This window comes from Fistularia commersonii, chromosome 11 (assembly GCF_037954325.1).
Source record: "Fistularia commersonii isolate RoL2024-O1a breed Wild chromosome 11, RoL_Fcom_v1.0, whole genome shotgun sequence".
NCBI classification, from domain to species: Eukaryota; Metazoa; Chordata; class Actinopteri; order Syngnathiformes; family Fistulariidae; genus Fistularia; species Fistularia commersonii.
Genome location: NC_141294.1, coordinates 7,227,121 through 7,251,220, shown reverse-complemented (window position 1 = coordinate 7,251,220; position 24,100 = coordinate 7,227,121). Strand labels below are relative to the sequence as shown.

Sequence of the window (24,100 nt, the reverse complement as noted above, 5' to 3'; positions counted from 1 at the left end):
ATTTCAAATCATCATGGCTTGAGTTTGGGAAAAAAAAGGATTTATTTTGTTTGTACTGTTTAGATTATTGTCATGAATGCATTCCAATATTTTTCATGCTGGTGGTTTTACAGGTGCTCAAAGAGGTGACAGTCAAAGCCCAAGCTGCAGAGCGAGTGAAGGTGGAAGTCCAGAAAGTGAAGGACAAAGCGCAGGCCATTGTAGATAGTATTTCAGCTGATAAGGCCATCGCGGAAGAGAAGCTTGAATCTGCTCGGCCTGCACTGGAGGAGGCTGAGGCTGCGCTGCAGGTCTGGAAACAACCCCTCCTTAAGCTTGTTATGAAATTCTATTCCTATAATTTTCATTACTACCCTGAGTATACATGCTGCTTAAGCTAAAATCTCATCACTGTGTATGTTTTTGATTTTTGTGACCTGCACATATTCCAGACCTCTGTATTCAGAAAGTATTATGATTAGTAATAGTATATTCTGTTGCAGCTTTATAAAATGACAGTATTATTTTTGAGCAAGTAATGTGATATTAAGCATCAGCATTTTTGTGATGATCTTCCTCATGTTTGATCACTCAGACAATCAAACCGTCAGACATTGCCACGGTGCGCACGCTGGGCCGCCCCCCCCACCTCATCATGCGTATCATGGACTGTGTGCTGCTGCTCTTCCAAAGGCGGGTCAACACGGTCAAAATAGATCCAGAGAAAAATTGCAACACTCCTTCATGGCAAGAGTCTCTCAAGCTTATGACAGCGGGAAACTTCTTGGGAAGCCTGCAGGTACGCTCTTAAATAACTTAACATCAAGCAGTTTCCCTAAAAAACAAATAATCTGTAAAGATTTGAGAATATATCCATTTGGAAACATCTCCCATTTGATTTGAGTGTCCTCATGACAACATGGAAACACTGGCTCTGTTTTTGCAGAAAGAATGCAAATGTAACTTAGTGGTCAAATGTATGATATGACATGAAATTTACTTAGTGACATGAAATATAAATCAACACTAAACAACTAAGGAAACATTTTCTTAATTACCATATGATAATGTTTTGACTACAATGATTTCTTATGTAATATTACCAAAAAAAATGTTTTCCCCCTTTCACCCATATACTCAGGCACATTAATACAAAATTTTGTATTTATAAAATTCTATCATTTCTGTTAATGTCAATAATCACTTTTGTTGCATTCAGTCATATCTTTCACAATTAAGTTATGTATTAAATTTCATTAATGTCTTGTCTCTGTCATCTGCTTTCTCAACCACTCGTGTAAAATCTCTAGCTTGTGTTCTTTCTGCTCTTAACGTCTCCTTTTTTTCTCCCTCTCATCCATAATCCAATATTTCACTCTTGTACTATAGCAGCTCATATTTAAGTTATATGGTCTAGTTAGTTTTTATGTCTATGGTTTATGGTTAAATCATACATATTCTTGGAGTTGCAACAAAATGTATCTCATTTAATTTTTATCATAAATATTTTTCTTTTTCTGACCCATTTTTTCAATAACTTTGTCTTGTAGCAATTTCCTAAAGACACAATCAATGAGGAAATGGTAGAGCTGCTACAGCCCTATTTTGACATGCAAGACTATAACATTGAAACTGCCAAGAGGGTGTGTGGCAATGTAGCTGGGCTTGCATCCTGGACCAAAGCCATGGCCTCATTCTTTTCCATAAACAAGGAAGTCTTACCCTTAAAGGTAAGATAAAATATTGCAAATATAATAGATTGGTATATTAAATAACACCAACAATATTCTGTAAATTTGATTGACAATTTTTAGACAGCTAAATGTATTAATCAGTTAATAATGATTTTGATGTTAAAATTGATTTTTAAAATCAAAGGCAAAGAATTTGTATATAACCCCTCCTCACATTTGATATATTTTAATCTAACCCTCATAGAATTGTTGAGAAATCCTGTCATAATTTGTGTTAATTAGAGTTACTTTATGAAGACATTCCTAAGAAAAAGAAAAATAAGCCTAGCAGAGAGAAAGAGTGGTATTTTTTACAACTCTCATTAAATGAGTAAAGACTCTATGATGTTAATCAGTTTTATTATGTGTCTAGTGAGTCTGGTCAATTCTCTTGGAATTTTGTTCAGTCCTAATCTTTATGATAATAACATGCCCAGCATTAATGCAATCATTAATTCCTCTGCCTTTCAATCTCCCTGTTGCTTTCACAGGCTAATTTGGCAGTGCAGCAGAGTCGTCTGACTCTAGCCAATGTAGACCTTCAAAAGGCTCAGACTGAGCTTGATGCTAAGCAGGCAGAGCTTGATGTGGTACAGGTGGAGTATGAGAAGGCCTTGATGGAGAAACAGGTCAGGAAAATAATTTTAAGCGTAATTACAACTACATATGTAAAACTTTGTGGTAAAACTTTGTGTCAAATTTTGCTCTAAAGATGATGAAATTCTACATGGAATTTGATGAAGCAATAGCTTGAAGAGACACATTTTAACAAATGCAAAAGAGGTCAGAGCCAGAAATGATTGAATTCAGTGTAAAAGCACTTAAAATCAGTTATTTTCTCCACAAACAGCATTATTTTAAAAGCACAAAAGAAATTTGTGATTGTGCTCAAGCAACAAATCAAAGCTCCCTGGGTCAGTGTAGATGATTATTGTTTCTGACATACAGTAGGTTGCCAAGATGATGCTGTGAGTGGGTGGTGGTTCTGCTAATATCAGCCTACAAAATAGACACATCAGTGTACTTGAAATTAAGGAAGATCACTAACACAGAGGTTGAACCCACAACCCTCAGATTAAGAGTCTAATGCTCTACCAACTATACTAGCCTGACTTTACACACTTAAACACATTGAGTTAACACCCGAATATGGCCCTTTGGGGCACATACAGTATGGAATGGCTCAGACTTGTATTGGAAACACGACATGCATTGAATATTGTCAGTTGTGTTTCATCATCTGAAAGCTAGTGAGTGAAGGTGGGATAGTATATCTAATGCAATTTGGTACATGAACAGTTTAAAAAGACATTTGGTATTCATCCGAGAATTAACAGTGACAATGACATGCTTTCATTCCAAATCGAGCCAGGCGAGCTTGACTTCTGTGTAAAAGCACAGCTAATGTCAACATGAGTTATTTTTTCTGTGACAAGCATTGTTCAAAAAGGTGTTTTGGCTGAGAGAGAAACCTTGACCACTAAGAAGAGAAACATCCCTAGGTGGGTTCGAACCACCAACCTTTCAGTTAAGGTCCGAACGCGCTTTCCAATTGTGCCACAGAGGCAAGCTTGCTTGGAATTGGAAAGTGAAATAGCCAGATATTGAGCAAGATTGTTGTCTTTTTAATATCTACAATTTGTACCTGAAATAACAATGGATTGCAGTACAAAACGATTATAGTCAAAATAGACGACTGCATATGACTGAGTTGTGGGAAATTGTGACACACAACCTTATGAGCTGCGGATGCGTGTACGTTCCATTTCAGACCCTGCTGGAGGATGCTGATCGCTGTAGGCACAAGATGCAGACTGCTTCATCTCTGATCAGTGGTTTAGCTGGTGAGAAGGAGAGATGGACAGAACAGAGCAAAGAGTTTGCTGCCCAAACCAAGCGTCTTGTTGGTGGGTCTAAAAATCAAAGTAGTTTCACAAACCTGCAAGTAATTGAACAATGTTTTTGTGATTGAATAAATAATCTGTACTTTAATTAGCACATTAGCCATGTATTCAAAATACTGCTGATTGACTTTTGATATGATATTAGGAGTCATTTTGATTGAGCCATTGTCACATATACAACTTTTACCACGTTTCAGGTGATGTTCTCCTAGCAACAGCTTTTCTGTCTTACTCCGGCCCATTCAATCAAGAGTTTCGTAATCTGCTACTGAGTGACTGGCAGAATGAACTGAGGTTCCGTCACATTCCGTTCGGCAGTAATATCAATCTGACCGAGCTACTCATCGATGCTCCTACTGTCTGTGAATGGAACCTCCAGGTGTGTGATCATCATGAGTACCTGTATTAGATCCCAGTTTTTTTCAAACAGTTGCATATGGATGTATTCTGGTTGCATCAAGATACATTTATATACATTATTTGTTAAGTTGTAATAAACCATGGCCCAAGCATACATGTCAATAATCAGATGTTTAAAAAAAAATCCTATCTTTTGTCTTTCTTTATTATCATAGGGGCTCCCTAATGATGACCTGTCTATCCAGAATGGCATCATTGTCACCAAAGCAGCACGCTTCCCTCTCCTCATTGATCCTCAGACACAAGGAAAAATCTGGATTAAGAACAAAGAGTGCCAGAATGACATGCAGGTACTGTATGTTGCTGTATCAGGAATTATTGTTTCTCAATGATGAAAGCATGCATTTTATCAATATCCGCCCCATCCCCAGTATTTTACCATTACATAGATGACATGACTACTTCTCTAAACTTATCAGCTTAGATTTTCATTATGAATACATTTACACAATGTTCTCAATCTCTGTTTTGGATCTGTAACACTTAAAGATGAGTCAGAGGTATAAATGTGTAAAGCACAACTGGGTCACTCTTTATAGACCACAAATTGTTTCGACATTTGTTGATATCGAGATGTTTTCTTAAAATGACTCCTCACAGCTTCTCCTTTGTATCTGTGGAAAAAGGAGAAACAAAACATGTCCCTCCTTCCTTTGACTGTATCAAATGCTTCCTTCAGGGGGATGTTATTCAGAAGTATCTCATTAAACAACATTTTTGAAATAATGCAGTTTATACTCCCTCAAGTAGGTGAGGTAACTATTTATTTTCCCAGATCACATCACTGAATCACAAGTACTTCAAGAACCACTTGGAGGACAGTTTGTCTCTTGGGCGCCCCTTACTGATAGAAGACATCGGAGAGGAGTTGGATCCGGCCCTTGACAACATACTTGAGAAGAACTTCATCAAGACTGGCTCTACTTACAAAGTAATGTGGCAAACCAAATGACCTGAGATTGTCAGATGCCTGACTTGTTTTGTTTTTTTTTTTATTCTTTGAAAAATAAATGGAGTGGGACTTGTTCTTATCCCATGTTAACAACTATCCTGACCAGAGTCTCAACAAGTTTATAGGCTCAGTCAGGGCAAGTTAGTCCTCTGCTCTTCTAGCTCCTTATGTCAGAACACCCTGCATCAATTCTGCACAGTCTCAGGACAGATTTGTGCACTCATTTCTTAATATGTGGTCACATGTCCTTGTTTTTCTGAGAAACCACAAATGCTTTTTCATTTTTTTTTTTAAATTTCTCATCTTATTTGTGTATTACTCCCAGTCTCTGAGAGATGTTACATTTATTGGAAGCTATGTCAACAATATTTTTTCATATCAATACTTTTCCAAACTCTTGTCCTTTTGCTGTTTTTTAGGTGTGAACTAGTTTTTAGTAAAGTGCATGGAAATCCTTAAGGTCTCTCTTTCTATGGATGTACTTTTATTTCCTGTGGATGGTATGAATGGTATGAAATGGTATGTTAGCTTTACGCTCCACAAGTCGTGTTACTCTTGCGCTATGTCTCAATCAAAATTACTCCCAGGTGAAAATTGGTGACAAAGAGGTTGACGTGATGAAAGGCTTCAGACTCTACATGACCACCAAGCTGCCCAACCCAGCTTACACCCCTGAGATCAGTGCCCGCACCTCCATCATCGACTTCACTGTAACAATGAAAGGTCTAGAGGACCAGTTGCTCGGCAGAGTCATCCTCACGGAGAAACAGGTGAAGCTGCTCTTACCTCAGTAAAATTGTCTCATTTAGATTTATTGGGTATTTCTTTTATAAACAAACCAACTTGGATAAGTGTTATTTCTTGTAATACTGGCATGGTGGCCCCTCGAGCCACATGCTGCTGACAGTAGTGGTAACTTTTTACTGTTTTATCCTTGAGGAAATAACACAAAAAAACAAACTGTCATGGTTTAGATGGAATAATACTTAATTTAAATGTGCCATCTCTGTGCCCGAAACTTAGATAAAAAATACCTGATTAAAGTCGATAATAGTAGCCATTTTAGCTATTGATCATGCTTCCAAATGCTCTTTTGCTGTAGCTTTTTTTGATGAATAACAGGTAGATACTTTTATTAAATGCGTGTGCATATACACATGCATGCAATGACATGTTTCTATATCATCAGGAGCTGGAGAAGGAGAGGACGAATCTCTTGGAAGATGTTACATCAAACAAAAGAAAGATGAAGGAACTGGAGGACAACCTTCTCTGTCGACTAACAAGTACACAGGCAAGAAACCAAGATGTGACTTATCTGGGATTCTCTTGAAATCTCTTGAAATTGAAGTCCGCAGTGTCAATAAACCTTTAACTCAAGGGAGGAAAAACAATGAAGATGAAAACCAACCACTAAAAGCTAAGTTGCATACTCTCAGTATAACCTCGATATCTACTCTTTTTTTAGATTATTAAAGGGCTAATTTTTTCATCCATTTCGCACAGGGAATCCACTGTGATTTACTTACCATTCTGGCAAATATAATTCCCATGCAAATAAGTATCTCTGCTTTTTCTTTCTTTTGTTTTTGGAAGTTCTTTTTTCCTCATTCCAATTGATCAAATTTTTGTATCATCTACTTATTTCTGGGTAAATCTTTAGGGTGTGCTGAATATTATGAATTATTATTTAAAACGTCTTCAAGTTTATTTTCAGGAGGGCACTTTCCTCTCCAGAAATACAACATTTACCTGCTTTTCTCAAAATCCCTACACAAATGTTAAAACATTATAATAAAGTGGCATGTATATTGGTACATTTGGTACATTTGGTTGAATTGGTTAAATTCAGTTGTAATTCCATTTCATATCTGTGATATTTAACAATATATACGGACTTTCTTTTTGCAAAATATTTCATTTTTGAAGGGATCACTGGTGGATGATGAAAGCCTGATCACTGTCCTCAGCAACACCAAGTGCACAGCTGAGGAGGTCACTCAGAAACTGCAGATTGCAGCTGAAACTGAGGTCCAGATCAATACTGCTCGGGAGGAGTACCGACCAGGTGGGTCATACAAGCAGGCTCAAATATACTGGTCCCCATTACTTTATGATAAAAATGAAAAGTAAAAATATTGCCATTTGCAATTGTATGCATTTTGGTTTTCAGTGGCCACCAGGGGAAGTATCTTATACTTCCTGATCACAGAGATGAGCATGGTGAATGTGATGTACCAGACCTCGCTGAGACAGTTCCTGGGAATTTTTGATCTTTCTCTTGGGAGGTGAGATTCCCTCTGCATTTGTCTTTAACTGTGCCATTTTCTAAAAGTTCCCACAAATGAGCTAGAAAGAATTATTGATTTGTTTTAATGTCTGAACCACTTGTGGAATTGGAACACTTTCTGATCTTGTTGATTTTATTGAGTCACAAATTATACATCTGTTATTGCATGTGATAATGCTAACCATACAGATACTTCTGTGTCATGATTTCAATATCCATAATGACTATATGAGACCTGACTTATTTAGGGTCATTGTCTGTTTTCTGCTCATGCTCAAGTCAATAAACACACGCTTCCAGTTTTCTGTTCAGAAGTGTCACTGTTGAAGTGTCACGGTCATAAGCACTTATGATATTTTTCATTATATTCTACTCGAGCAGGTCATTCAAAAGCCCCATCACCAGCAAACGTATTGCTGTCATCATAGAGTTTATGACCTTTGAGGTGTATAAGTACACGGCACGGGGACTCTATGAGGAGCACAAGTTCCTCTTCACTTTGCTGTTGACGTTGAAGATTGACATGCAAAGCAACAGGGTTAAACATGAGGAGTTCCTCACACTCATTAAAGGTAGGAGGATGTCATTGCAATGAATTGCTGTAAAAATGGTCTGTTTTTTTGTGGAAAAAAAAAAAACAAAAAACAATTTGTTGGCCCTGAATCAAGTGGACATGTAGATTCCCATGAAAAAGTTGGATGATTAATTTTGTCCATATTTAAGAATAAGTCAGGAGCTGCACTGGCATGCAGAAAATACTAGAACAGGGTTTAGGGGATGCTTTAAAATGAAAGAATTTTGATAGTCTCAGGCCCAATTATTCCCTCAGACCCCAAAGATGATAACTTTATTGATGTCCTAAAATGCTGAAATATGTGCATGTTAATAGAAGCTATTTCAGAATGAAAAATATAACACTATTTCCTTATGTGGACAGAAAAGTAAGGATTTCATTCTACAGGAAAACACTTTTCCTGTCTGTAAAAATGACAAGAAACACTCCGAGTCCTTGAATAACTATTTTAAAATGTAATACAGGTGTATTTTGTGGATACTTGGTATGCCAGGTAAAGCTGGACAAATGCAAAATAAAAAAACATATGCTTACAACATTCAGTTGGAGTCATCATCCATAACTCCCAACATGCAAAGTATGGAATCACAGGAGGAATTCAATGCAATTTTTGGTTGTTAGTATTTGTTTTTCAGTACACAACAGTGGGTATTACGGAACCTTTGCTTTCAAACAGCACCATCAATAGTCTTTTGAATCCTAGCTGAATTATGGGACAGAACGTCTTTGCTTGAGTAAGATATAGCCTGATGTAATGGGAACATAACCCACATTTAATGTCCTGCAAGCGTGACACTTTTTCAGAAGTGTGTTTGTGTCATCCAGGCGGTGCATCTCTGGACCTCAAGGCTTGCCCTCAGAAACCAGCTAAATGGATCCTTGACATGACCTGGCTCAATCTTGTAGAGCTCAGCAAGCTCTGGCAGTTCTCTAATATGCTGGACCAGGTATTTTGTCTTAGGTGTACACAAACATTTTCGAATGCTGATGGAAATTTTTAACCTATCATGGCTGAACCATGTGTAGAGGCCAGCCACTGGATCAGTTAGGGGTTCAGTGTCTTGCTCAACAACAATTCTACAGGCTGGGAGGCTGGGAGCCTGTTGAACCAGGGATGTTCGGTTCCATGGTTGGGCTCATCATCTTGCGGTTTCGAAGGGCTTTACACTGGATCACTTTTACCTATTCACACAGTAATGGTGACAGAGCTGCCATACAAGGTTCTAATCAGACTATAAGGGACTATATGGGGTTCAGTGTTTTGCCCAAGGGCACTTCCACATGCAGACAGGAGGAGCTGGGAATCAAACCACCAACCTTCCAATTGGAGCTATGCCATTTTAACCTGTCAACAGACTGGCAAAGAAATATAGGTTGTTGAAAATGAACATGTTATGCTGTTGAACTTGCCATTTGTGTCCTCGTTAAAAAAGCGCCTGCGCCAGTAAACAAGCTACCAAAGCTTCTTGGTAGCTAACATACAGTAGAACATCTCATGTCTCTGCATTGTTTAAATGTAAACTTTTTTTTTTCTTTTCAATCCGGGATACAAAACTGCTGTTATAAATTGACTTGGAAAAAAACTATTACCAGTGCTATCCCAATTTCTTGGATTTGCTATAAACATGAGTCCCAGGTTATTCCATGAAATGACTAGGATGCAAGGAAGCGATAAGTTTACATGTTCCTACTGTATTTCTTTTTTATATATAACACACAAGAAATCAAAAACCTCTTGACATAGATGTTTTTTTTCCTGTGACAAAGCAATATATCATTTTCTTAGATAAGTTGTCATGAGAAGCAGTGGAAGTTGTGGTTTGATAAAGAGGCTCCAGAGGAGGAGAAGGCACCAAACTCCTATGACAAGGCTCTGGACTGTTTCAGACGTCTGCTCCTCATTCGCTGCTGGTGTCCTGACAGGACAATCGCACAGGTTCGAAAACCTCCTCTTTAGCTACACCCAGAATGTTCTTGTATGATCACAGGATATTTTTTCCTCAAGTGCCAGATCACTTAATGCACAGTGAAGAGTCCAGACTTTGATTCCCACACCTTGTGTTAAAAACACTTAATAAGGTATCAAGTTAAAAAGAGTGTCTTCCAATGTGTTTGCAGGTAATTCAGCAGCAAACAATATTTTGATTTAACTGTCAATACTTAATTAGAGTTTTTGTTCTGTTTCGTCCGATTGCTCTTATCCCCCTCTCGCAGGCTCGTAAATACATCATCGACGCAATGGGGGAGAAGTATGCTGAAGGAGTGATTCTTGACTTGGAGAAAACCTGGGAGGAATCCGACCCCCGGACGCCACTCATCTGCTTCCTGTCGATGGGCTCAGATCCAACTGACTCCATCATTGCCCTGGGGAAGCGGCTTAAGCTTGAGACACGATATGTCTCCATGGGACAAGGACAGGAGGTCCATGCCCGTAAGCTCCTGCAGCAGAACATGGCTAATGTGAGTCAGTGAAGTCATTACTTTGCAATTCGCATGGCTTAATGGGAGCTTTGTCCCTAGATGACACATATCTTTAAGTACTATGATCAAATACGGTCGCTTCAGCCATTTCAAAGCTGTGTTTTGGACTTTTGACTACATGGCCTCTTTACTATTTTGTCCGTTGTCTTTAGGGTGGGTGGGCCTTACTTCAGAACTGCCATCTGGGTCTCGACTTCATGGATGAGCTACTGGAAACAATCACAGAGACAGACTTTGTCCACGACAGCTTCCGCCTGTGGATGACCACAGAGGTCCACAAACACTTTCCCATCACCCTTTTGCAGATGTCAATCAAATTCACAAATGAACCACCACAGGGGCTGAAGGCAGGACTGAAGAGGACCTATGGAGGTAGGCCCAGTTTGCCACAGATAAGCTTTGTTTAAAAAACAGAAGGCTTTAAACCTACTGCGCATTTGGTTTGGAATATTTGGGTAAATGTAATTGAAAAAAGGATGAAGTATCCTAGAACCTCTCAGGAACCCCAGTCAGCAGTCATTATACAGATATATTTGTTGTGGTCATGAATACATGTAAGTCACAGATTCAACAAATAATCTGTGAAGCAAAAACAATGGACACAGACAACACGGACAACAATAACGGCATATTGTGATCGCCTTTGTTTCCTTTAGTATATTACATTCATGAACTCTGTAGTCTTTGCCCTTGACTTCATGCCAAGACACACATCTTCTGCCTAAGTTCTGCGCAGTGTCAGCATCAACCTTCCATGCAATGAACTTTGCTTCATGTCCCATATAGAAATATCAATAAGCAGCATTATTATGTTGTCACCTAAAAAAAACGGACACCCTTGGAGATGAAAAGAGCGTAAACTCAGCCTTTCTGGAGAATATCGGCTCATACTTTGGTTAAGATATGGTTTGGATGATAATCAAGAGAGGTATCACACAGGTGTTTTTGGCCCCAGATAAAAAAAAACACCAGAAAGACTTGAAAAGAATAATGAAAAAGGAAAATCTAATTAAAAAAGGTTATATATATATATATATATATATGCTCAAATGGATCAGAAAATGACATGTAGAAATTACAGCTGATTCTGTTTGTTAATGAGGGCTGCTCTTGTGTTTTTTGCCTGTGTTTCCATCACTAGGAATCAACCAAGATATCTTAGATGTCAGTAATATGGGGCAGTGGAAGCCAATGCTGTATGGAGTGGCATTTCTCCATAGCACCGTACAGGAGAGAAGAAAGTATGGCCCTTTGGGATGGAATATTCCTTATGAGTTCAACCAGGCCGATTTCAACGCCACAGTTCAGTTTCTTCAGAACCACCTTGATGACTTGGACATCAGGAAGGTAGGAGAACTTCTGCACCTTTTTTTGAGGAACAGGTGAGCTTTTACTGGTTATTTAACAAGGTCTTGTGAAGCAGAGGACGTTTGTATATGAAATAATCACACAATAAAGAAGCCTGTAAATAAAATTTAACTATAAATTATGTGATGGAAACAACTAGATATTTTCAAATTACAGAACACAGTAGTCTTGTATTATATATTTTGCACATTGGCACAGGTTTTCCTTTCATTAGGAGTCCCTTCAATCTCACTGGATGTTATTCACGTTTATCACACTTGGAATTTCAAACTTTCTAATGTGGTAACATGAAAATATGTATCAATGTAACAACAGTAATATGGAAAGTTAAAGTATTAAACCAGCAACCCAAACCATAGTCACACATTTATCAGCATGCCAAACTAATTGTAGTCTGTGTAACAATACTAAGCATTTTCAGAAATTTATTTTTTCCAACATATATTCCCCTATTGTGTCCATTTTGTAAAGTTTATTCTGGCTTATTGTTTCCCGTCTCTTCAGGGCGTGTCATGGAACACGGTTTGCTACATGATCGGAGAAATACAGTACGGAGGCCGTGTGACCGATGACTATGACAAGCGTCTTCTCAACACCTTTGCCAAAGTGTGGTTCAGTGAGGAAATGTTTGGACCAGCCTTTAACTTTTATAACGGCTACAGCATCCCTAAATGTTCTACCATTGAACAGTATCTCACGTATATTCAGGTGGGTCCCTTGCAGGTGGCTTCACTTTTATCCACTCTCCACAATTTATAGAACGGGTTTTCAAGACAACGATAAGCACCGTTTTGGGGGTAATGCAAAATACATTGTCATGTTTTTTTCAAGAGATGGGCTCCATATAGATGTGTTATTTCCGAATGTATCCCTTTCGTTGTTCATTCAGGGCCTACCAGCCTATGACACACCAGAAGTGTTTGGCCTCCATCCGAATGCAGATATCACCTACCAGAGTAAACAGGCGAAGGATGTGTTGGACACCATCCTTAGTATTCAGCCCAAAGACAGCTCATCAGGGGCAGGGGAGACCAGGGAGGACGTGGTGTCCAAACTAGCTGATGACATGCTGGAGAAACTGCCAGAGGACTATGTGCCTTTTGAGGTGAGTCACCCTTAAAGTGTGTTCACTTGTTTAACTTTCCATATGTGGCATGTGAAGTGTTTGGTGTGATGAATACCCAGAGAGAAATGAGGCAATGATATACGGCAGGTGAGAGAGCGCCTGCAGAAGATGGGTCCGTTTCAGCCAATGAACATCTTCCTACGTCAAGAGATTGACCGCATGCAGAGAGTTATCGCGTTGGTCAGAAACACCCTGACAGACCTCAAGTTAGCGATTGACGGGACCATCATCATGAGCGAGAACCTACGTGACGCCCTGGACTGCATGTACGATGCACGCATCCCCGCCCGCTGGAAGAAGGTGGGGAAAGAATATCGACTGGCACTAAAATAGAAATAGAAAATATTTTCTCATGTAGCTTGGAGAAAAGGCAGAGATAGAAAATAACAAGCGAGACTCTACATCCAATACTTTACTGGAAATCCTAAACATGCTAGAGCAAACTTATCATGAGAATTCTTTGGAGTCAAAAAGTTAAATGGCATTTTCTTCATGAATGCTTCTTTTTCTTTCTGCAGAGAGAAACCATTTTTCCCTGAACTGTTTTCTCCTCCTCAAAATTTGTAAAATAACAGTCTTAAGTGTTTGATTCACATTATTCACCTCTGTTTTTCAGGCATCATGGGCCTCCAGCACCCTGGGGTTTTGGTTCACAGAGTTGCTCGAGCGAAACCGGCAGTTCCAGGCTTGGATCTTTGAAGGGCGGCCCAACTGCTTCTGGATGACAGGGTTCTTCAACCCACAGGGTTTTCTTACAGCCATGAGACAGGTGAACACATCTGGCACCAGCTGACCAGAGCGGCCTCTCCTCTTGAACTCCGGGAGAGGGGCATTCCTTTATGATGAATCTTTAGCGCTCAACTACAATGAATTACATGAAAAGAAATACGACTAAATGGCGGCACAGTGATTTGCGCTTCGGCCTCACAGCACGATGGGCCCTGGTTCGATTCTGACAAGGGGGCCCTTCTGTGCGGAGTTTGCATGTTCTCCCTGTGTCTTTGTGGGTTTTCCTCCAGGTTCTCCGGTTTCCTCCCACAGTCCAAAAACATGCAGGTTAATTGGAAAAATTGGGAAAATTGGCTCATGAGGGAGTGAACAGGTGTTTGTCTATATACGGGTATGTGGCCCTGCAATTGACTGACGACCAGTCCAGGGTGTATTTCGCCTCTCGCCCAATGACAGCTGGGATAGACTCCAGCATCCTCCGTGACCCTGAGTGCAGGATAAGCGGCAGAAGATGGATGAAATACAAAATATGACCAGTTCTTGTTTTAAACTTGAGCTGCATGACTTTGAGATGCTTCCACATGTGTTTGATTTTTGGTGAATTTATTGCAGCATTAAGAAAACCCTGTGAAGAGTCTTATGCTTTTCTCTTTTTGTTTACTCTCAGCTCACACATGTCTTTGTTTTTCAGTTCAACAAGATAAGTTATAAAATGATCAACTAAAAGTCTCTATATGCCTTTTGGTGAACTGTATCCCTTTGGAGCATATAGTCAATGTCATTGCTTCAACGTATGGATTTTACGCCGCTAGGAGATCACCCGAGCAAATAAAGGATGGGCCTTGGACCGCATGGTGCTTTGTAATGAGGTGACGAGATGGATGAAGGATGACATCACCCAGCCCCCGACTGAAGGAGTGTATGTCTATGGGCTCCACCTAGAGGGAGCCGGCTGGGACCGGCGCAGCAGCAGACTCATCGACTCCAAACCAAAAGTCCTGTTTGAGATGATGCCTGTGATCAGGATGTATGCTGAAAATAACGGTGAGAGTTACTTCTTTGATCGAAGTGTGGCTGCTTAGATGGTTTTCTCTGGGTTTGCAAAGTCCGAGTGTAGAAAAGGGTTAAACACAGAATGCAGGCTGTCTTCCTATGAGGCCATTCTTTCCAGATCTAATATGTCTCTGTCCCTTTATTCTACGCTCAGTTGCAATAAAAAGATGGATGTATTTGATGTATAGTTGGGTGGATTTATATCTCATTATATATCTCAATGTTCCTCACATGCAGCACAGGTTCATTTTCCTCCTACGGCTTGTGTCAGATGACACTTTTGGCTTGTTGTCGTTGTAGGTATGAAGGATCCCAGGCTTTACTGCTGTCCAGTCTATAAAAAGCCTGTTAGGACAGACATGAACTACATTGCAGCCGTGGACCTGAACACTTCACAATCTCCAGAATACTGGATCCTCCGTGGAGTGGCTCTCCTCTGTGATGTCAAGTGATTGGATTCAGTCTCACTCCTCAATCTAGGCGGTATGATGGGTGTGATTTTCCTCCTTTCTCACTCCCGATGTCAGACTTTAAAAAAGATGCACCTTTTTTCTGATGGGATTTTTAGACTGTTCTACTGACTATGATGTCATTTAATCGACTGCTTGGGTCCAAGTATTCTTTTTTTAAAGAGCAATATAAATACAAAAACATGTTCAAAATGCTTTTTAACATTAACTCATGTTACCCTTTCAATATTAATGTTACATTTAATCTGTTATCATTTGTTTTCTTCACTTTGTCTCAAATTTTACAACTTTTAATTTTGAGAGACCATTTTTCATAGGATGCTACTAAAAATTGGACATTGCTATGTTTTGGTCTCATTTGATCGTCACTCGGCTTTAGATATACCTACATCATACAGTGTGACACAGGCCACTCTTTGCAAGTTTTGTCAAATTCAGTGTTAATTTTATGTAAGAGGTGTTGATTTTTTCATTATTTTAAAAGATGTCATCTGTGATCCCGTTGACCCGCGCAGTGTTATATTGGCAGGTTTTCATAATAATTGCATATGACAAGTTCTACAAATGAATGAATTTGTCCTGTGGGACTCAGTTAGGTTCCACAGATCCCACAAGATCAGGAGCTGGAACTGTTGTGCAGCCCAGCAGGTTTCTGGTGTTGCAGTTCTCTGGCTGAATCTTACAATAGAGTACACCACCAGTTATCACACTTCATAGATGAATAAAGAAAATATATTCTATGATTTATCATTCTCATCTTTACTCTTTTTACTCTATAAGGAGAGCTTAGATATTATTCACGTATAGCTATTTCGAAATGTACATTTGATTGCATGAGAGAAAGTATACGCCTGGCGATTCAGATTTGAGTCAATAAGCCTTTTATTACTGTTCATGGAGACAAGCAGTTGTAAGCCAATGGGCAAATGCCTTAACAATCAGGCTTTAGACATATGGATTGACAGTTTCACAGATACAGGAAATTATATTTTGTCACATTATTAAATTTGAAAAACAAATTTAACAAAACACATACACCCACATATACCGGTGTGTGTGTGTGTGTGTTTCCTTGCGTTATAAATTAAATTCTCACTTCACGTCTGCTGTGTTACCTTGTCTACACTTCCCTTAATCCACCGGCAGCACATGCTGAGTAGTGAACTGTATGCTGGGGCATGTTATCAGTCAGTCTTTCATTCGTCTGGGAGCCAGCAATGCGATAGACCCTACGCTAAGGCCTCAGCTTACAATTTGAGAGTGAATTACTTTTTATAGATTCAAAGGAGACACTACACTGATCAGTCTGCATTTACTGCATCAAACAGAAGATTAACTCAGCTTCATAAACACACCATCTCAATTCAGTGAGATGCAAATCTGGGGCCTGCACCACAAAGCAACTGCAACATATTCACATCGACTTGGAGATTCAACTTGCTTTCCCACTCTTTTGATGAACACATTCACAAAATGGTATGTTTGGTGACAGGTGATGTTATCAAAAACAAAACAGGAAATCCATAGGTATAGATCTATAGGTATAGAATTTTGACCTGATCTGTAGCAGGTCTGGTCTGCAGTGACTTCACATGTCATCAACTTAATGACCTTCGCCAGCCTGACAACCTTGGGTTTAACTTTGAAGTTGATCTGCCACAAGTGCAGCTTTTTAACATTAACTCAATTCATAAATGTACTGTAATTATGGAATTATAGTCAACACAAAACGTAACTACACGACCAATGAAAATCATAAATAGGAATCTCACAGCAGCGCATTCTACAAGACATCATAACTGTTGCTGCATTTAAATACAACACTTCACTGAGATCGAGAATTTTACATGGTTGGCAGCAAACAAGACAACAGTTATTAGATTTTTCAAATATAATCCTTAAAAATTATTATATATCAACTGTATATGTGTAAACTGTACTCAAAGCAAAAACAAAAAGGGTGTTTGTCCAGCTGGAGTTATCCAATTTGTTGCACACTAACTTTTTCAATATCTACTTTGACTAACCACATACTACTGCATTGAGGTTTCCAGCCTGGTCCCACAAATTTCAAGCACTATCTGCAATGTTGGTTTAGTTCATCCCTTTGGAATGTGGACCAAGAGAAACAAGCAGCAGAAACCAGGAAAGGACAGCTATGCTCTCCTGGTCTGATAATTGCTAAGCTGGTACTGAGAGTGCAGCATTTGTTTGGCAGGAGTTGAGGAAATAAGGGACCAATGAGAAGTTCTTCAGTGTAGCCTCCTGGGTGACACCAGTGTCCTGTATCTCAAACCTGGGAGAGGATGATGAGCAAGCATCATTACGACACATTCTTCATTGAAATCGTAAGTCATGCGACTCGTTCAGCTACGGTAGGTAAAATGAATTCCTCACCAGTCTCGAGAGGAGATGACATTGTATACGGGTGGTGTTGGAGAGTCGGTGGGGGTGCAGAGAGGCTGGCCAAGACTGTAGGCCCCTGCAAAATTGAACAAGATCCAGTCTCCAATGTTGAGCTCAGGCAGCAGGCAGTGCTCCATGACCTGGTCCAGGTCATCGCCTGAGGGCCCCCAAAGGCTGCTGCTGAACACTGGAGCATCTAGGGAGGTTTTCTGCCGCCAGACAAAGCAGAAAACTATTTAGTTCACAAAAGGAAGCGGTGCTAAAAAGAATCATACAACAAATGGATTTTTCATCGCAGCAAGGTGACATACTTGTGCTTTGAACAACTCGCATCAGATTTTTCTTTCTGCATGGCAAAAAAACAGCAAAAACCTCACCTTGTGAACAGATGGTGCAGATATCTGGGTTTCTGTGAGTTTGCAAGAAAATGATCCATAAACTCCCTCATTCATGTAGTACTGGAACTCTGGCTCATCATTGGGAGATAGATTATCTATTCAGTGGGGAGACATTGAAATATATTTCATCACAGCTCTTGATACACACATTTTGAAGAGTTGTATTGCATTTTGGGCCAACTGTAAGTACATCATTGAAATTACTCTCCTCACCACAAGACCATAAATTAGGTTTTACATCTGTGAATATTAATACTGTACACTGACTATGTGCATGGCCCTCTCGATCCCGGGCCACAACCTCCTTGGAGATAATGTTGACGGCCAGAGTGAAGGCAGAGGACACAAAGTAGCTGCCTGGCTCAGCAATAATGGAAACTCCAGTAGAAGGAGGGAAGTACAAGTCCACCATAGACATGACTACGCTGTTGATCTGCAAGAAATCGAGGCTGGTTAGAAAACGGGGTGATCCAAAACAGCTGAGGTGTTCCAATCTGAATGGGATTGTCTGCCTTTAAAAGCAAGGCCATAAACAATATTTAGTCCTCGTAATTTGAAATCAGATTCAAATGCTATAAATGTGTTACTTACCAGATCTAGCTGGGTCTCGGAGCCGCCGAACCCCCCCCCAATATCCAAGATTTTCATCTTGAAACCAATTTCATCCTGCAACAGACAGAGATTTGTAAATTTATAACCAACGCATTTATTATCAACTACAAGTTATTACTGGACTTTATGTAAAACTGTAACTATGAGCGATCGAAGTCCCACACAAATTTCACTCAACTTACCGCCATGTCAAAAACACAACGAGCATCAGAGATGGCATTGATGTACACATGGTCATCCTCACAACAGCTAGAGATCAGGGACCTGATGGGAAACAAAGGGGGGGGATGATGGTTACATTCTACAAGGATGAAGCTGCTTGAATTCAAAAGTGTACTGGCTGAATGCCTTTATAAAGCTTTGGGTTTCATTTTCTAACCGGGTTTCCCCAAGCATCGCTCAGTCTCACCTGACCCCAACCACCTGCATGCCCAGCTTCTTGGCACTCTCCAGCAGATGCCTACAGTCTTTGAGGGTGCAGCCGAACATCATGCTTAGCTCATCGTCCTGGCGTGATGATTCTGTTGACAACTGCAGCAGCAGCCTAAAGTAAAGGAAATACATTCTTTTGTTACGGTTTGTCGAGAGAAAAGAATGTAGGAAATCCAGGGAGGTTTTTGCACTATCATACGCTTTCCATAAAGTCTTAGTGTTGCTTATCTGATCATTTCAGATTAATATCAACTCACCAGACACTAAACATAACATGTTTTCTGAAAGAAAACTATTTATTCCTTTTACACAAAACTAATTTTGAGAGAAACGTAAATTACTATGTGAACCGATGGTCAAGGCAAAACATGGCAGTTAAGTCCAAATATTGGTTTCAATATCTCCTAAATCTATGGCTCATATCCCCCCACAACTTCTTTGATCACCATTATTATAGTTATTATCAATATTCATTTTTTCATGGTTCATCGAAGATAAGTATTATCTTCTAACTAAACTTCCCCACAGGGATTAATAAAGGATACATTATTATTATTATTATTTTGTTATTATTGATTGAGGAGGTACAATGACATGAATGAAAAGTGCTTTAGGCTCAAAGAGTCTCTGCAATTTCGATTTTGGTTTCACGACTTGATTTTTGATTTGACAGAATGGGGAGGGCAAAATATTCCCTCAGTGGAGACATGAGAGTAGTAAGCAGGAGCTTTTTGTAATTATACACTCATTTGATCAACAAATTCACAACAAAGCTGGGCTGTGGTGGAGAAGAAAAGAAGTGCTTGTGCTTTTGTTACTCAAAGATGAGTTTTAGTCAGTTCTTGATTTGAAATAGATTCCACGACATTACCATCTGTCAGTCATCACTGTTTCAAAGTTAATAATTTGCTTGAATCAAGTTTCGTAAAGAACTTACTTGGCATTGGGGTGGCAGCGGGATATTTTGTGCAGCTCGGCTTCATTGTCACACACAAGGAGGTCAATGCCATTCTTTGCTGCATACTTCAGCTGGGAAACCTGCTTACAAACACCGCTATACATGATGTCCTCAGGGGGAATACCGTGGCTCTGAACAAGCTCTAGTTCCGACTGAAAAAACAAAGAAACTTCTTTAAAATACTATGACTGCCATCACACAAAGGGTTTCTCTGGCCAAAATATTCAAAACCATACAGATTTAAGAAACAATAGCAATGAGGGGGTGAATACATCAGTGTAAAGAGGTTGTAACTGATAATGGGATGGGGTCAATTAATTCAATTAAATGGCCTTTAAATTGTGCCTACTCTAAAGGCAGATGCGTGAATTTGTAACATAGCAACACTGACGAAAAAAAGGTTTTTGACAAAACGGCAAGTTTCGTTGGACTGTACCTTGTTGGAACATATGAATCCAGTGCCGAGGGCGGCAAGAACTTCGATAACAGCTGGACTGCTGTTGCACCTAACCGAGTAGAATGGTCGGATTTGGGACATGTGTGTTCGCCAGCGAACATGCTGTCTCATAATAACTCCCAGGTCGGCAACAAAGAATGCATTCTTCTCAGACTGTTTAAAAAGGAAACATACATTCAGATTTAAACTCGGGAAAAAAATGTTGCCAACATAATTCAAGGCAAACAAGTTTTACTTAAGACATATTGAATTAGCTATGATACATAACTAGAATTAAAATGAGATTGTTTACCAAAGTCTGTTCAAAAATGTGATTGTCAATCACATCACAGAGGGTTGTGCCTCCTTCCATTAGGCACACAGAATACTGCGGTTCATCAGTGATTCCTTTCATCCTCTCAACCGTGTTCTGCTTATCCGGCAGGCATAAAGAATATGGCAAGTGCAGAGTGGTCTCGCTCGTTCTCCCTTGAGCCCCTGGGTCCTATGCCTATGCAACAAACTGAGAAAAGTGGAAATGCTGTGAGAATCAGCTATGTTTCAATTATGTATTTTTAACAGCACAGCAAATACTTCAATGCTTTCTCAAGAGTTAAGATGTGAACATTTCTAATGAGATTCCTAAAAAAACAAGTCATTTTTAGTAAGCCACAAAAAAACTAAAACACAACAGATCCAGTCAGGTCTTACGTCACAGGGATGTTTTGTGAGAGGCCACCTCTTTTCAAAAGTAGCTGTAATAACGGAGTCTGGGGCACAGGGTTCATGTACTTAACTATCAATTGCACTCAGCAATCACCATCAATCCACAAACTGTGACCCATAAAGGTTCCTTCTGATGGCATTAACCTAGATGATAGATTGCTGACTGTCAGAACTTTACCATAAATAGCGTTTCCGTATAGATCAAAGAGGCACAGTAACTTGCATTCGACCAAATGTGCCGTGATTTGGGTATCTTGGGGCCAGTCACTGATGGATATACACAAGATGAGGAGAGGTTTTTGAATGATAATTGTACTTGCATAGAAATTCAAACCAAGGAACAGTGACTTGATAACATTTTGTAAATTGATAAGTCTCTGCACAGAAACCCACTGTATACAATTACAGAAACATTGATTAATTTGATGAATTTGAAGTATTGGGTTGGAACACTCAGCAGAGGAGTGAACCAGCGCAACAAACACAGGGACAAGAATTTCGTGCCCTTAATTGCATTTGAATTACACGTCAGTTTAAGCTATGCTGAGAATGTACATTGGAATGTTAAGACATCCCCTGTGAATGCAAAACAACGGTAGGTGACTTGAAGAAGAGAGACATCCGTAGATAAAAGCAGCTGAAATAAAATTGGTGCGGAAAAAAAATGTTGAAAATAGATCTGAAAAGTCTAGATCTGAAATAACTATTAACTGATTTATCTGGGACATATCACTTTCATCTGGTTTTTACTCTGGTCCATTGTGACAATTATTTGTTATGGATTTATTGAGAGTGATATCCCAGCATGCTTATACAGAAATGCATGGGAAAACACTATCCTGCTTTCTATTTATACCATGAAAACACCATCTGTTCTGCTTGCTACTCACATGGATGAGTCTGGGGTTGAACTCCTCCACTATCAGCTAGGATCCCAAGGTGGCTCGGCGTTGAAGTCAAATGACTCTCGGTAAAGAGCTGCCCCTAGATCCTCTGGGTAGTTGTTGTACACCTGAAAACAGAGAGAGGGACAATGATCAGCCATTGAGACAGAAACAACCATTAAGAACTAATGTTTCTCAAAAAATGATGCAAGGTTTCATCTTCAACTACATTTTTTGCAGTCTTGGTACTTTCTTGGCAAACACAAGAAAAAATACACTTCCGCAGGTAATATGTGGTACTGAATCGTAATACACATTGAGTAAGTAACTGAAATAGCCGTTGGAAAGCCTTCTGAACTCTTTAATGCAATAAAATGAACAACAGAAACCATGACAGGCAACTTCGAATAATCGGAGTTTGTTAAGAACAGCTACGCGTCTTCACACGGTGGTTTTGTGGCAAGGTAAATACAAAAGTGTAACGGGTGGATGTAATATTTCGAATAATAACGTCGTTACAAATATACAGCATATACCGGTTGTTGAACATGGCTAACAATATGAAGAACCGCTAGCATCCGGCCTTTAACAACGGTAATTATATGCCAGTTTACGCAATATATTGTAACAAGGCATTACCAGCATTGTTTCTACTTGTCGAACATGTTGGTGTTTATAAAACTATCATCCGTGGTTAACAAACAAAGCGTTGGTTTTTCGGATGAACTAAGAGAATGCTATTTAGCGAGCTAACAATGCGGTTGGCTAGCATCACTTACGTCTCCTGCAAACCCAAACGAGGGGACAGAACGCTTTTTCTTTTTCGGCGGAATTTTTAACGAGTGGTGGGATTACAATAAGAGAAATTGTGTTCCATGGAGTTTAAGGATTGAGTCAGGTTATAATCGACTCTTCGATTATGTGCGAGTTAGATTTAGCTCATTTGCTGCTTCCGGAAGGAACCAAACCGTGTAAGGGAAAAGGCGACGTCATTTGAAGTACCTTACTATTCTCATTTCCGGTTAAAACACCAAAATAAAATCAGACGAACGACCATATTGCAGCACACACACACACACACACACACACACACACACACACACACACACACACACACACACACACATATAGTACATAGAACAACATTTAAACCGATAACATATATTTGCTTCATTATTATGGGGAAAATAAATGGTAAATAAATTCAGAATAAAATTGATAAACATTGTTTCATCTGTACTCTGAATTTCCACTGTGGGCGGAGTTAGGAGCTGTCAAAAATACCATAAAGGAAATATAAAGAAATCTGTGGGACGTCTTTTGTTTACTTACAGAATTACTAACCGCTGAAAACAACAAAAACACAATATGAATAATAAAAACAATAAAGGATCTGCAAGAATGAGAAATGTATATTTAATAGGATTTTTTCCATGATTTACCTGGGTTATGTCTTCATTCTGTTTCCCATTGCACAATAATAGGCTGAAAATGCTGTCCGATGAAGTTTGAAGATTTTTTTTTTCTTTTCTGAAGTCAAAATTAGCACTTGCAAAGCATTAGTCCCACTAGTAATAACATCGATGAGTGCACTGGTAGACGTGTCAAGTTCACGCTCAGGCTGAAGTTGCAGACACTTGTCTGTTATTGTAACTTTGGGAGTTGTGCCTATCTCTGAAAATGCAGTGTCTGGGTCTGAGTTTTTTCAAGGAGACAAATTTGCATGTCTCCCTCCTCAACACTGGAAGAGGAGGGTGCCAAGGAAAGCTCTGCTACTGTTGGCTAAACATAGGGGAACTGTTTTCTCTTGGGGGCTGTTTTGACTCCAAGTCAGAACTGACATCATCCAGGTCTTACGAGGGACACATACCTAGTGAGTAGAAAATAACAGATAAATCACAAATAATTTCCCATATAACTAACTTATATCTTAAATGCACAACTGATAGAAAATCATGCTCTAGATTGTATAGAAATGTTTGAATATAAACAGCATCCGAATGTATATACTAATTAATATTGCATTTGGGGCATACTGTTCATCCATAGAGCTGTGGTTAATTGTAGTGTACTGAGGAGATTTCAAGGGGACATTGCAAAGAGACAGAGATGTGAAGTAGAGTCTTAAAACTGACGAGGAAACCATTCCAACCAAAATTTGTTTCTATT

At 39.4% G+C, this 24,100-nt stretch overlaps 2 protein-coding genes across 3 annotated transcripts in view; one reads left to right on the top strand and one right to left on the bottom strand.

Moving 5' to 3' along the window:
* LOC147229342 (dynein axonemal heavy chain 5-like) overlaps positions 1–15,811 on the top strand; it is a 50,708-nt gene extending 34,897 nt beyond the window's left edge. Inside the window, exons 65-88 of the mRNA XM_086154769.1 lie at positions 114–290; positions 575–778; positions 1,530–1,709; positions 2,204–2,341; positions 3,484–3,619; positions 3,814–3,995; positions 4,192–4,326; positions 4,812–4,967; positions 5,576–5,758; positions 6,178–6,282; positions 6,918–7,056; positions 7,162–7,276; positions 7,660–7,850; positions 8,678–8,799; positions 9,639–9,788; positions 10,067–10,312; positions 10,486–10,705; positions 11,475–11,680; positions 12,206–12,409; positions 12,591–12,806; positions 12,915–13,127; positions 13,444–13,596; positions 14,369–14,600; positions 14,910–15,811. Of these exons, the coding sequence (XP_086010895.1) occupies positions 114–290; positions 575–778; positions 1,530–1,709; positions 2,204–2,341; positions 3,484–3,619; positions 3,814–3,995; positions 4,192–4,326; positions 4,812–4,967; positions 5,576–5,758; positions 6,178–6,282; positions 6,918–7,056; positions 7,162–7,276; positions 7,660–7,850; positions 8,678–8,799; positions 9,639–9,788; positions 10,067–10,312; positions 10,486–10,705; positions 11,475–11,680; positions 12,206–12,409; positions 12,591–12,806; positions 12,915–13,127; positions 13,444–13,596; positions 14,369–14,600; positions 14,910–15,061 (4,155 nt within the window). The 3' untranslated portion in view covers positions 15,062–15,811. The remainder of the gene's footprint in view (positions 1–113; positions 291–574; positions 779–1,529; positions 1,710–2,203; positions 2,342–3,483; positions 3,620–3,813; positions 3,996–4,191; positions 4,327–4,811; positions 4,968–5,575; positions 5,759–6,177; positions 6,283–6,917; positions 7,057–7,161; positions 7,277–7,659; positions 7,851–8,677; positions 8,800–9,638; positions 9,789–10,066; positions 10,313–10,485; positions 10,706–11,474; positions 11,681–12,205; positions 12,410–12,590; positions 12,807–12,914; positions 13,128–13,443; positions 13,597–14,368; positions 14,601–14,909) is intronic.
* A 132-nt stretch (positions 15,812–15,943) lies between these two features.
* Positions 15,944–23,583, bottom strand: azin1a (antizyme inhibitor 1a). Of its 2 annotated transcripts, none has more exons than XM_086154772.1 (12): positions 23,374–23,583; positions 21,938–22,059; positions 20,635–20,844; positions 20,322–20,495; positions 19,865–20,037; positions 18,905–19,039; positions 18,678–18,759; positions 18,475–18,549; positions 18,151–18,316; positions 17,863–17,978; positions 17,477–17,694; positions 15,944–17,375 (listed from the first exon to the last, which is right to left on the bottom strand). In XM_086154772.1, exons 3-12 carry the CDS (start codon positions 20,734–20,736, stop codon positions 17,261–17,263), a joined length of 1,356 nt encoding a protein of 451 aa, XP_086010898.1. In that variant the 5' UTR covers positions 20,737–20,844; positions 21,938–22,059; positions 23,374–23,583; the 3' UTR covers positions 15,944–17,260. The 2 variants fall into 2 exon arrangements, with proteins under 2 accessions (XP_086010898.1, XP_086010896.1); XM_086154770.1 differs by lacking the exon at positions 23,374–23,583 and adding an exon at positions 22,711–22,911.
* Between the last annotated feature and the right edge of the window lie 517 nt (positions 23,584–24,100).

Excerpts from the sequence above, each read along its gene's own strand:
- azin1a (XM_086154772.1), bottom strand. The coding sequence starts at position 20,736 with ATGAAAGGAATCACTGATGAACCGCAGTATTCTGTGTGCCTAATGGAA. Across the intron at positions 18,760-18,904 it reads ATGCAGGTGGTTGGGGTCAG|GTCCCTGATCTCTAGCTGTT; the intron begins GTGAGACTGAGC and ends GTTTCCCATCAG. Across the intron at positions 18,317-18,474 it reads CCGAGACCCAGCTAGATCTG|ATCAACAGCGTAGTCATGTC; the intron begins GTAAGTAACACA and ends GATTTCTTGCAG.